The following is a 13,551-nucleotide window of genomic DNA, read 5'->3' as shown; positions in this document are numbered from 1 at the left end:
AAAAAGCCTTTAATATTTATCTCGAGGGTTTCTCTGGGACCAGGCATGGGGAAGAGTATCTGTCCGACTGAGCATCGATGGCTTCTGTTCTTGGGGGGCTCTGAGAAGAGGGCTTCATTCTTACCCCCACTGACCGATGGCTCCTTAAAGACAGATAGAAGTTAATGGGTTCCATAGGTCTCCACCCTATGCCAAGATAGCCATTGATGACTGTGAGTCCAGATCCAACTCCTGTGTAGCTCTGGGCAAATGATTCCCCTTCTTTTGAGTTTCTTTATTGTGAAGTTGGCCTCGTAATCCCTGCTTTGTATACCTGGGGTGGCTAATGGGGCACTGGCCTTCATATGAGGTGCTCAGATGGCTACAGAGTCCCAGATTAGCTCTGACAGTTAGGGATTCCTGTGTCATTAAACAAGGTCCTGGCCTTCAGCTTCTCAGGTTCTTCATTGGAAAATGAGAACAAGGGCTAACAATGTGGCTCATGTGGTAAAGCACGTGCTTAGCAAGGGTAGAGAGGACTCTTAAGTTCAAATCCCAGTACCACCCAAAAAAATTCAACACAATTGTTTGGAGTCTTTTCTTTTTGTTAGTCGTGGAGCTTGAACTTTGGGCCTGGGCACTGTCCCTCAGCTCTTCAGCTCAAGGCGAACACCCTACAGCTTGAACCACAGCACCACTTCAGTTTTCTGGTGGTTAATTGGAGATAGAGTCTCACGGACTTTCCTGCCTGGGCTGGCTTTGAACCATGATCGACCAGATCTCAGCCTCCTGAGTAGCTAGGATTACAGGCGTGAGCCACCAGCGCGCGGCTGTCTGGAGTCTTTAACTCCCATTTCCTGTATGGAGAGCAGGAAATGTTTCTATTTCTCCTTACTTTAATCCTGTTATACTAAACTTGAAGAGGAGGAAGAGGAGTTAGGAGGGAGAGGAAGGGGGAACAGTAGCCCTGGCCCGTGTTCTAGGGTGACATGGAGGAGACCCTCCAGAGCCCAGAGGCTAGCCTTGTCTTCCCTCCCCAATGACAGCTAGCTAGAGCCAGTCCCTTGGCCAGCCAGTGGCCTCACCTGGACTTCCGGGAGGTGCCCTCTTTGTGCCCGTGCCCCTTTCCTGCCTCAGCCAGCAGCAGCTCCTCATCTACACCCAGGGCTGACAGCACCTGGGAGAAGCGCCGGGTGACAGTGAGCCGAGCGTTGGCCTGAGGAGAAAGAAGAGGGGTTCCCGCTCTTCCCGGGGCTGCTGAAGCTCTGATGACTAAGGGGTCTCAGGGCTTCCAGGGGCGCTGTCTGCTTGCACCATTGCGATCCCTCACCTGCATGGCCTGCTGGAATAGGAAGGGTCGGGCCTGCACCCGGTGCCGGATGCCTTGCAGCTCAGTCTGGTACTCAACGAAGCGCTGTCGCTCCTGGCGCCTGTGGGAGAGAGGAGACTGAGTGGCTAACAGGCCACAGCCCATATCCAGGCCAGCGCCTGCCAAACCTTAACTGATCATTAAAGAATGTGAAGCCAAGCCCTCATGCCGGTAATCCTAGCTACTCTAGAGGCTAAGATCTGAGGATTGAGGTTCAAAGCCAGCCCAGGCAGGAATGTCCGTGAGACTCTGTATCTCCAAATTAACCACCAGAAAACCAGAAGTGGTGCTGTGGCTCAAGTGGTAGAGTGCTAGCCTTGAGCTGAAGAGCTGAGGAACAGTGCCCAGGCCCCACAAGCCCCACAACCGGCAAAAGAAAAGAAAAAGAAAGAAAGAGTGAAACAAGGTGCTAGTAGCTCATGCCTGTAATCCTAGCTTTTCAGAGGCTGAGATGAGGATCACGGTTTGAAGCCAGCACAGGCAGCAAAGTGCATGAGACTCCCATCTCCAGTGAACCACCAAAAAGCCAAAAGCTCAAGTGGTAGAGCCTTGAGTGAAAAAGCTAAGGGACAGCACTCAGGCCCCGAGTTCAAGCGTGCCCGTGCATGCACACACACACACACACACCAGCAAAGTCAGAAATAGAGGTGTGGCTCAAATGATAGAACACCAGCCTTGGGTGGAAAAAGCCAACCAAGAACTAGAGGTTCTGAGTGCAATCCCTGGTATGGACACAAAGAACAGGGCAAAAAAGAAACAGAGCTGAGTGCTGGTAGCTCATGCCTGTAGCTACTCGGGAGGCTGGGATCTAAGGAGCTAGCCTGAGCAGAAATGTCTATAAAACTCTTATCTCCAATTAACCACCAAAAAGTCAGAAATGAAGCTGTGGTTCAAGGAGTAAAGTGCCAGCTTTGAGCAAAAAAAAAAAACCTCAGTGACAGCTCCCAGGCCTGGCACAGAAACAAAAAATGATCAAAATATAGGAAGAAAATAAAACAGCCAGGCTAGGAAGGTGGCTCAGTGGTAGAGTGCTTGCCTAGCATGCATGAGGCCTGGGTTTGATTCCTCAGCACCACATAAGCAGAAAAAGCTCTGTGGCTCAAGTAGTAGAGCGCTAGCCTTGAGGCTAAGAGCTGAGGGACAGCGCCCAGGCCTAGAGTTCAGGCCCTAAGACTGACGAAAAAGAAGAAGAAGGAGGGGAGGGGGGAATGGGGGGGAATGGGGAGGAGGAGGAAGAAGACGAGAGGAGGAGGAGGAAGAAAAAACACCTAACTCCACCTGACCATGTACAGTAGTCTCCAGGAGAGGTCCCAGCAGGGCTGTTCATGACCCATCTTAAGTACTACTGTAATGTTTTTGTTTATTAATAAACATGTCTGGCTCTAGGAATCAGAAAAATGGGTTTCAAAACTAAGGATGGATAGAACATTTGACCTTGAGCATCCTACAGTTCTTTCGTTGTTGTTGGTTGTGGAGCCTGAACTCTGGGCCTGGGCACTGTCCCTCAGCCCTTCAGCTCAAGGCTAGCACTCTACCACTTGAGCCATGGCGCCACTTCTGGCTTTTTGCTTATGTGGTGCTGAGGAATCAAACCCAGGGCCTCATGCATGCAAGGCAAGTACTCTACCATTGAGCCACCTTCCCAGCATCCTACTGTTCTTATTCACTGAGTGACCTTGGACCAACCTTTTCTCCTCAGTTCCCAACATCTTCATCTGTGACTGTGGCCTGGCCAACCTGCCTTGGGACCCTGCAGCGTGACCACCCGGTCCTCCTGGCCCTGGGCTCCTACCTCAGCTCCTCTAGCTTGTGCTGGGTAGTCCCGGACCCTTTGCTCCCTCGGGGTGCATAGGCTGCCAGACAACGGGCCACCTGGTGCTGAACTCGCTGTTCCCGGGCCCTTCGCATCTCAGCCTGCTGGCGCTCCTCCTGCTGCTGCCGCTCCCAGGCCAGCAACAGGCTTCTGGTGGGGAGAGAGAACAAAAAGGAGTAAAATCCATGGGAGGGCCCGGCACCGGTGGCTCACACCTGTAACCCTAGCTACTCAGGAGGCTGAGATCTGAGGATCGTGGTTCAAAGCCAACCCGGGCAGAAAAGTCCGTGAGACTCTGATCTCCAATAAGCCACTAGAAAAAAACTGGAAGTGGTGCTGTGGCTCAAGTGGTAGAGAGCCTACCTTGAGCTGAAGGAGCTCAGGGACAGCCTCCAGGCCCAGAATTCAAGCCCCATGATCAGCCAAAAAAAAAAGTCCATGGGAGGGTAAGCCTCAAGGAGGGCTAGGGAGACTGGGGGGAAAAGACTGCAGGAAGAACTGGGGCTCCCAGAGAGTGAAGGGGGTTTATTGTGGAAGTGTGGGCTGAAGGAGGCTGCTTCTAGCACTGTTGCAAAATTCAGCCTTTCTCTTTCCTGCACTGAGCTCCAGTTTTGAACTTTGGCCCAGGCCTCTGAACCCGTGTGGAGCTCAGCATCCTCCCTAGGACTCTGCTTCAATGGTTTGAAGCACAGTTCTACCGATGGATAGACAGACAGATGACTAAAGAAATAGGAAAGTGAGAGCAAATGCTAAAAGGGTCAACTGAAGGATGAAAGGTAGGGACAGTCAAATGGCCAAGAACTAAAGATCTGGAACATTCTAGTGATATACCACTTAAACCATACCTTCAGTCCTTAGACCTGGAACTACTTTCTGCAGATCTCAAGGCCAGTTTCTTCTTATCAGATCTATGTTCAAATGTCACTCCTAACCATACAGACTTTCCCTGAACCCCTCATCAGCTCCACTTCCGGTTTTATTGTGGTTAATTGGAGATAAGAGTCTCACAGACATTTCTGCCCAGGCTGGCTTTGAACTGTGATCCTCAGATCTCAGCTTCAGAAGCTTAGATTACAGGCATGAGCCACCAGTGCATAGGTAGCTACACCTTTTGTTTATTTCTTTATTATTTATATCCATCTTCTCATAACGTTAGCCTCAGATGCTCAGGTTTCTTGTGTTCATTTGCACTGCCAGAAAATCCCCAGCACATAGAACAGTGTGTAACATATACCAAAATATTTGCTGGATTTACATATAACTGAATCCTGGTCATATAGAAAGATGGCCAGATAGACAAAGAGATATCAAGCTGGGTGCTGGTGGCTCATGCCTGTAATCCTAGCTACTCAGGAGGCTGAGATCTGAGGATCATGGTTCAAAGCCAGCCTGGGCAGGAAAGTCTGTGAGACTCTTTTTTTTGGTCGGTCGCGGGGCTTGAACTCTGGGCCTGAACGCTGTCCCTTAGCTCTTCAGCTCAAGGCTAGTGCTCTACCACTTGAGCTGCAGCGCCACTTCCAGTTTTCTGGTGGTTTATTGGAGATAAGAGTTTCACGGACTTTACTGTCCAGGCTGGCTTTGAACCATGATTCTCAGATTTCAGCCTCCTAAGTAGCTAGGATTACAGGAGTGAGCCACTGGCGCTTGGCTTGTGAGACTCTTATCTCCAATAAACCACCAGAAATCTGGAAGTGGCTCAAGTGGTAGAGTGCTAGCCTTGTTGTTGTTGTTGCTGTTTTTGTCGGTCGTGGGGCTTGAACTGTGGGCTTGGGCATTCTCCCTGCACTCTTCAGCTCAAGGCGAGCACTCTACCATTTGAGCCACAGCACCACTTCCGAGTGCGCTAGCCTTGAGCTGAAGAGCTGAGGGGCAGCACCAGGCCCAGAGTTCAAGCCCCATGACCAAAAAAACCCAAAAAAAAACAACAACCCTGGAGACATCATACTACCTGACTTCATCATATTCTATAAAGATATAATAACCAAAAAAAAAAAAAAAGCATGGTACAAGTATTAAAAAGAAAAAAAGACATACGGAGCGTTGAATCAGAATAGAAGCTCATAAATCAGTGAATTGATACTCAATTGAACTTTTGTGGAAATACAAACAACAGACAAGCCAGAAGGAAAACCGGAAGTGGCGATGTGGCTCAAATGGTAGAGCACTCTCCTTGAGCTGAAGAGCTGTTCAGGGGCTAGGAATGTAGCTCAATGGTCAAGGTTGTCTTAACATGGGCAAGGCCCTGAGTTCAATCCCCAGTACCAAAGGGGAAAAAAATACCAGGTTGCACGTATGGTTCAAGTAGTAAAGTGCTAAGCCTTGAGCAAAGAAGCCAGAGAACACAAGGCCTGAGTTCAATCCCCAGTACCAGCATGTGTGTATGTGCATGGGCACCCACACACACCAGGCATGAAGACAGATGTGGCATGTGGTGTCTGAAAACACTGTCCTTATAAAGTAGAAAGGAGAACAGTAGTTATCAAGTGCAGGACAGTGCTGACAGGATGTTGGCACAAAAGGTACAAAATTTTAGCTAGAAAAGAGGAATTAATTCAAGAGATCTATTGTAGCATATGGAGACTGCAGTTAACAACGTATTGTATGCTTCAAAATTATTCCAAAAGTAGTTCTTAAGTGTTTGCAAGATATAAATATGTAAGAAAGCTCAAGGTCAGCACCCAGGCCCTGAGTTCAAGCTCCAGGACTTTCACTCAAAAAAAAAAAAAAACCCCAAAAACAAAAAACACCAAAAACCAAAACACCAAGTATGTAAGCTAGTGCATCTGTTAATCAGCTTGGTTTAATCATGCCAAAATGTGAGTGTGTGTGTACGTGTGTGTATATATATTTCAAAACATATCTACAACTTCAAATAAACTTATTTTGAAAAGACTGAAAGGTTCTAACAGAATGTTAAGTGTAGTTTTCCCTCCTTCTCATGCTACTTCAGCCTGGTTGAGCCAGCCTATGACTATCTCAGGGCTAAGGGCTAACTCAGTGGTAGGACACTTGAACTGTGATCCTCAGATCTCAGCCTCCTGAGTAGCTAGAATTACATGTGTGAGCCCAGCTCTTTAAAGAACTCTTAAGTCAATCCCCTTCCCTCCACCCATACCTGTTCCAAGCCCTAATCATTCCTCATCTAGACACTGCCATCAGCCCCTTCCTAGTCTTTAGCTTTCTCATTCTGCTCCCATGGTCTCCAGTTCAAGCCCAAGTATAATAATTGCTTAACTGAACTGACATAATTGTCTATGTATCTCATTTTCCAGACCCAGTCCTTCTCAGGGCTAGCCCAAGATTTAATTTTTATATCCTGAGGACCCATGAATAGACAGATATGCATTACAATAATCAGTTAATAGGTTAATGGATGGATAAAAAGCAAGAAATGAATGGAATGTGGTTTGGCTTAATATAGCTGGCCAAGTAGAAAGACGGATGAATGGATGGATGATGGATAGATAGATGAGAAAATGGATAGATGGATGGATGGATGAGTGGATGGGTGAGTGGACAGTGATTAGATAATCAAAAACCTTGCAAATAGATAAAGGAATAAATGAACATACAAGAGACAATGTCTTTTGGAGAACTGTCTCCTCCATCTTCCACCCTTGCTTCTTGCTCCCTTTACCTGGTAGCTTCCTGTCGTTTGTGGAAGGTGCGATTAGGGAGGTTGGCAGACAGGAAAGTTTCATCATCTCCCAAGGTATGGGCTTTTGCATTCTTATTGGAGGCCCGGAGAGCAGCTTGCAGTGCCTTCCACGTCGGCTTCTGGGAGCCTGGGCACAGAGGAATCAAGTCAAGGGATTGCCTCGTTCCTGGCCTACTGAGCGACCTCACCCCCAGCACCCAGAGCCCAACCCATCACTTCTGACTCTCCACAGAGGGTCTTAGCTTTCCACCTTCTCTCCCCAGTGTAGCTTCATCGAGAACCCAGCTTTTTGAGGCCCTCACCATTATTGTCCAATTCTTGCTGTAACTGTTTGTGTAGCTTCTCCAGGTCCCAGGGCCCCTCCAAGTCCTTGGGCCTTGACTTTCCCCTCAGCAGCCCTCGGAGGCTGCTGGAGTTGGCACCCTTTTGGTGGCTCTGGCCTTGTAGGTCCCCTTCTTCTAAGGCCTCCTCAGAATTCTGCTCCTTTTTCTTAGAGCTGTCCTTCCTCTCATGGAAGGTTTGAGGCGCCCCCTCTTCAGCCTCTTCTGATATATCTGAGAACTGTTCCTCATCCAAGATGGCGTCTCTCCTGTGGAGCTGGGGCGGTTCCTTAGAGCTTGGAACCTCTTCAGCCTCCTCAACCTCAGAGCTTTCTGAATCTGAGGCCTCCTCATTCTCTTCAGACTCTGATCCTGATTCAGCCTTGTTCTCAGCTTTATCAGGAGGCCGTGGGTCTTCTCCCCATGTTGACAGCCGCTGCTTCCTCTCTGGGTTTTGGGCCTCCATCTTCTGACAGAAGTCAAGGGCCTCTGGGAGGTTGATTGTGGACTTGTGCCTGGACCTGAGCTTGGACACGCCTGATGATAAGGGCCATAGGGATTGTTGGCTAGCAGCCTCAAACGAGTCCTGCTGAAGCAGAGCCAGGCCATCTGTGATGTAGCTCTCCCAGGCCCACTGGAAGGGGAATGAGGGTTTCCTAGCAGGAGAAGGAAAGAGACTGAAGAGGGAGAGGGTCAGGGTCAGGGTCCTGGTTAGGGTCCCTCCAGACCCAGCCTTGCTCCCAGCCCATCCTTAGCAGCTTACCCTTTAGAGGAACCTTGACCTTTCTTGTTCCTCCCCCGAGGCCGGCGCTCCTTCTTTGCTGTCTGCCCTGTACTCTGAGATCTCTTCATTCCGTTATAACTCAGCATGACATCACCACCACTCTTTCTATCCTGGGACAGGGGAGGAAGCCAGCTCTGAGCAGCCTTCTGGACCATTCTGCCCCTCCCCAGGGACCTTCCCTCCAAGCACCCTGACTGGGCCCTGTTACTTCTAAAAGTGACTGATCACAATGATCATCTTTCATATTAAAACAGCAAGAGCCAGGCGCCCGTGGCTCATGTCTGTAATCCTTGCTACTCAGGAGGCTGAGATTTGAGGATTACAGTTTGAAACCACGTCAGGCAAGGAAGTCTGTGAGACCGCTTATCTCTGAAGTGGAGCTGTGGCTCAAGTAACAGAGTGCAAGAAAAGCTCAGAATAGGTTCAGGCCCAGAGTTCCAGCCCCAGGATTGCCACAAAAACAAACAGACAACAGCAAAATCCACCCCACCAGAGCCCCTCTCCAGTGCTTAGGACTTTCAGATATATGTACCTCCCTAAGGCCATGACCAATGAGATTAGGCCACATCATAGATTCACTATATCTATCACATAGGTCCAAAAACTGAGGCTCAGAATATTTCCAGTACAGTTGATAAATATGTAAGGGAAGGAAAATGCTAGTTACCTAAATCTGTCTTAAAGTAATACATTTTCATTCTGTGCCCCATAAACATGTACAATTATGTGTCATTTATGTGGATTTTTTTTTGTTTTGTTTTTGTTTTTGGGTCCGGTCGTGGGGCCTGAACTCTGGGCCTGGGCGCTGTCCCTCAGCTCTTCAGCTCAAGGCTAGCGCTCTACCACTTGAGCCACAGTGCCACTTCCAGCTTTTTTCTTTCTGCTTATGTGGTGCTGAGGAATCGAACCCAGGGCCTCAGGCATGCAAGGCAAGCATTTTACCACTGAGCCACCTTCCCAGCCCCTGTGGATTGGTTTTTTGTTTGTTTTTTTGTTTTGGCCAGTCCTGTGGCTTGAACTCAGAGCCTGGGCACTGTCCCTGAGTTTTTGCTCAAGGATAGCATGCTACCACTTGAGCCACAGTGCCACTTGTGGCCTTTTCTGTTTATGTGGTACTAAGGAATTGAACCCAGGGCTTCATGCATGCTAAGCAAACACTCTACCATGAAGCTACATGCCCAGACTTCTGTATCATTTTAAATTTTAAAACAGAGAACTTTTTTTAAAAGATTTTTTTTGGGGGGAGGGGTCTGGTCGTGAGCCTGAACTCTGGGCCTGGGCGCTGTCCCTCAGCTCTTCAGCTCAAGGCTAGTGCTCTACCACTTGAGCCACAGCGCCACTTCCGGTTTTTTTCTTTTTGCTTATGTGGTGCTGAGGAATCGAACCCAGAGCCTCGAGCATGCAAGGCAAGCACTCTACCACTGAGCCACCTTCCCAGCCCTTAAAAGATTTTTTGTTGTTGACCATGGGGCTTGAACTTGGGGCTTGGGTGCTGTTCCTGAACTCTTTTGCTCAAGGCTAGTGTTCTACCACTTTGAGCCACATTGCCACTTCTGATTTTCTGGTGATTAATTGGAGATTAGAGTTTCATGGACTTTCCTGCCTGGGCTGGCTTTGTACAGTGATCCTCAAATCTCAGCCTCCTGAGTAGCTAGGATTACAGGCATGAGCCACCAACTCCTGTTGGTCAAGAAAAAAAAAATCAGCCAGGTATCAGTGGCTCAAGCCTATAATCCTATCTACCTAAGAGGCTGAGGTCTGAGGATCCTGGTTCAGAGCCAGCCTAGGCAGGAAAGTCTGTGATACTCTGATTCCAATTAATCACAAAAAAAATAAAAACAAAAAAACCCCAACAAAACAGAAGTGGAGCTATAATTCAAGTCGTAGAGCACTAGCCTTGAGCACAAAAGGTCAGGGACAGAGTCCAGACCCTGAGGTCAAATTTCAGGACCACTGGCACACACACACACACACACACACACACACACACACACACACACACACACACACACACACACGAGAAAGCCAGGATTAGTGGCACACATCTGTAATCTCAAACACGGTCCCCTCCCCCCCCTCCCCCCCTCCCACCATATGGGAGAATTTCAAGTTTGAGGCCAACTTAGACAACTTGTTAGACTAGTTCTACATTTAAGTGTCTCAAGGGCTCTGGACTTGCTAGAGCCAACCCAACCGTGCTCTTCCCACAGTCCTTCCCAAATTACTTTTTTTTTAAATTTTTTTAATTTTCTTATTTTTTGGTCGGCCATGGGGCTTGAACTCTAGGCCTGGGCGCTGTCCCTCAGCTCTTCAGCTCAAGGCGAGCACTCTACCACTTGAGCTACAGCACCACTTCCGGTTTTCTGGTGGTTTATTGGAGATGGGAGTCTCACGGTCTCTCCTGCCCAGGCTGGCTTTGAACCACGATCCTCAGATCTCAGCCTCCTGAGTAGCTAGGATTACAGGCCTGAGCCACCAGCACCCAGCCCAAATTACTTTTTAATTCATCATCTTCATTCCACACCCTTTAAGTTTCCTCCTCCAGCGTCCCTATCACCTAAACCTGAGTTCCAGTCTCATAGCTTCTTCTCGGAGCCTCACTCAGCCCTGGCTTCTCCTGCCTTCAGATGCCCACTTGCCACTGGGCAGTTAGAAGTCACCCTCCTACACACATACACACGCTGCCCCTTTCCCTCTCACCTGTCCTCTCTGGGAGAGGCTAGACAGAAACTTGATGAGCCCTTTTGTTTTCCCTGGAGCCTGTGACAGCAGATCCTGCTTGGGTCTCCTGGAAGTGGCCCTGACCAACTGTTGATGGGGGTTTTGCATAGCGATGTCCTCCTTTTGCCCCGCCCCCACCTGCTGTCCTGGAACTACCTGCCTGGTCATCTCCATGGCAACTAGTCCTTGTCTAGTCTGAAGGACCTCTGGCAAAAAGTATGCCCTGTAGGGCTCAGCCAGGGGAGGTGAGACTGACTTCCTTCCAGGGGAAGAATTCACCAGGATTTGAGAACCAGACACAGAGCCTTGTGGGACACAGAGCCTTGTGGGACCTAGGGTAAGTCTCCTGCCCTCAACAGGCCCATGTCTGCCATCACTTGTAAAAGTAACCTGAGGGCTTGCCATCTCAAAGGGTCCTCAGAGCCGGGCCCCAGGGTCTCATGCCTGTAATCCTGTCTCCTAGGAGGCTGAGATCTGAGGATGGCAGTTCAAAGCTAGCCAGGGTGCTGTATGAAAGGAGAGAAGGTTAGCACTCCCCTTGACAAGGATGGAAGAGGCCCTTGGGCCTGACAACACGCATACGGTTAAGGCATTGCCACCTACTTCGTGGCATCTAACCATTTTTTTTCCAACTTTGGTGCAGGGGGGGAGTAGGGGGAGCGGGGAGGATTGAGTAGGGGGATAGGGGGAGGATGGGAAGGAATGGGAAGGGGAAACAAAGGAGGAAGCTACAATGCTTGATAAGAAATGTACTCATTATCTTGCCCATGTAATTGTAACCCCTCTGTACAGTATTTTCACAATAAATTTTTTTAAATAAAAATATATTGACAATTAATTAAAAAAAAAAACTTTCCTGCCAGGGTAGGAAAGTCCATGAGACTCTTATCTCCAATAAACCACCAGAAAACCAGAAGTGGCACTGTGGCTCAAGTGATAGGCATTAGCCTTGATCTGAAGAGCTGAAGGACAGCGCCCAGGCCCAGAGTTCAAGCCCCACAACTGACAAAAAAAAGTCCCAGGAAGAGCCACCACTAGGGTGGCTTAGGCCATCTTTTGAAGGCTTCAGAATCAGGGGAGCCAGTGGGGTAACTCTAGTGTGAGGCCAAGATCCTGTGTCTAGTGGTTTAGTTCAAAGGCCAGAGAGCCTAGACTTGGGTGCCTAAGGCAGTAGAAAAGTCTATCTGATTCTCGGCATCTATGCCATCTGCCTCCAGCTAAGAGCATGATACTGCCTACACTGAGGGCAAATCTTCCCCATTCACACCAATCTGGAACTAGCCTCAGTTTACCAATTCCTCAATCCAGTGAAATGGACACCCAAAATTAACTATCATAGATGGCATTTTGCCCCCCTTTTTTGAGTTAGGCACTCAAGTTAAGGCAATCCTTGAACTCATAATTCTGCCTCAACCTCCTGAGTGAGGGATTACAAGTATGAACCACTGGGGCTGGAAAGGTGGCTCAGTGGTAGAGCGCTTGCCTTGCATGCCTGAGGCCCTGGGTTCGATTCCTCAGCACCACATAAGCAAAAAGAAAAAAGCCGGAAGTGGTGCTGTGGCTCAAGTGGTAGAGCACTACCTTTGAGCTGAAGAGCTGAGGGACAGCGCCCAGGCCCAGAGTTCAGGCCCCACGACCGGACCCAAAAAAAAAACCCAAAAAAACAAAAAACAAGTATGAACCACTAAGCTAGGATTGTTTTTTGTTTTTTGTTTTGGTCGGTCATGGGGTTTAAACTCTGGGCTTGGGCACTATCCCGCAGCTCTTCAGCTCAAGGCAAGCACTCTACCACTTGAGCCACGCGCCACTTCCAGTTTTCTAGTGGTTTTTATTGGAGATAAGAGTCTCCCGGACTTTCCTGCCCGGGCTGGCTTTGAACCATGATCCTCAGATCTTAGCATCCTGAGTAGCTAGGATTACAGGCATGAGCCACCAGTGCCCAGCTGCTAAGATTGTTTTATCACTTTGTTGTTGTTGTTGATGATCAAGTGGCTGGAACTCAGGGTCTGGGTACTGTCTCTTAGCTTTACCACTTTGAGCCACAGCTCCACTTCCTTTCATTGACGATAAGAGTCTCACAGACTTTGCTGCTGGGCTGGCTTTGAACCTCGATCCTCAGATCTCAGACTCCTAAGTAGCTAGAATTACAGGTGTGAGCCACCAGCACACGCCTGTCACTTTTTAAGCTCTCATCCAGATCAAGAGTATGAAGGGATCAATGATGGATTTTGAAAAAGGAAGTTGGTGATGACATTGATTTTTTGTGTGTGTCTGACTGGGACTTGAGTTCGGTATCTGATGCTTTTGCTCATTGACTGGTGCTCTACCACCCTATCTATGCCTCAACTCCAATGACATTTGGAAAGAGCTGCTATTCTGATGAGTCCCCAGGTATCTAGGGAGCTACATCTTTTTTCAGTGCTTGTATCAAACCAAGAGATTTGTACATGCTAAGCAATGTGCTCTACCACTGAGCTATATCCCCAGCTCTTTTTTCTGGGGAGGGGGGGAGGGTGGCTGTGATTTTTGACAGAATTGTGATTTGAACTCACATCCTGCATTTTACAACTGGAGCCTTGCCCTCTGTCCTTTTTTCTTCTTTTTTTTGTCGGTAGTGGAGCTTGAACTCTGGGCCTGGGCGCTGTCCCTCAGCTCTTCAGCTCAAGGCTAGCACCCTACTACTTGAGCCATAGCACTACTTCTGACTGTTTCTGCTTATGTGGTGCTCAGGAATTGAACCCAGGGCCTCAATGCATACAAGGCAGACACTCTACCACTGAGCCACCTTCCCAGCCCCTCTATTATTTTTCAGGTAGGGTCACTCCTTTTTGCTTGGGGACAGCCTCAGACCAGGATCCTCTCACCTTTTCCCATCAAGTAGCTGCCGTCTCAGATGTGAACCGCCAT

The 13,551-nt window shown here is 48.7% G+C and overlaps 1 protein-coding gene and 1 non-coding gene across 2 annotated transcripts; one reads left to right on the top strand and one right to left on the bottom strand.

Moving 5' to 3' along the window:
* Window positions 1–16: 16 nt before the first annotated feature.
* On the bottom strand, window positions 17–10,752 carry LOC122104867 (testis specific 10 interacting protein). Its single transcript, XM_042675833.1, has 8 exons — window positions 10,624–10,752; window positions 7,903–8,033; window positions 7,122–7,816; window positions 6,799–6,946; window positions 3,141–3,311; window positions 1,310–1,409; window positions 1,065–1,195; window positions 17–143 (listed from the first exon to the last, which is right to left on the bottom strand). Exons 1-8 carry the CDS (start codon window positions 10,750–10,752, stop codon window positions 17–19), a joined length of 1,632 nt encoding a protein of 543 aa, XP_042531767.1.
* Window positions 10,753–11,147: 395 nt separating this feature from the next.
* Window positions 11,148–11,273, top strand: LOC122105409. The gene has a single exon (XR_006147037.1). It is a non-coding gene; the product is annotated as a U6atac minor spliceosomal RNA (small nuclear RNA).
* Window positions 11,274–13,551: the final 2,278 nt, after the last annotated feature.

The sequence above is a fragment of the Dipodomys spectabilis genome, unplaced genomic scaffold (assembly GCF_019054845.1).
Source record: "Dipodomys spectabilis isolate Male_0828 unplaced genomic scaffold, ASM1905484v1 ptg000030l, whole genome shotgun sequence".
NCBI lineage: Eukaryota > Metazoa > Chordata > Mammalia > Rodentia > Heteromyidae > Dipodomys > Dipodomys spectabilis.
This window is presented reverse-complemented; position numbering and strand designations above follow the sequence as displayed.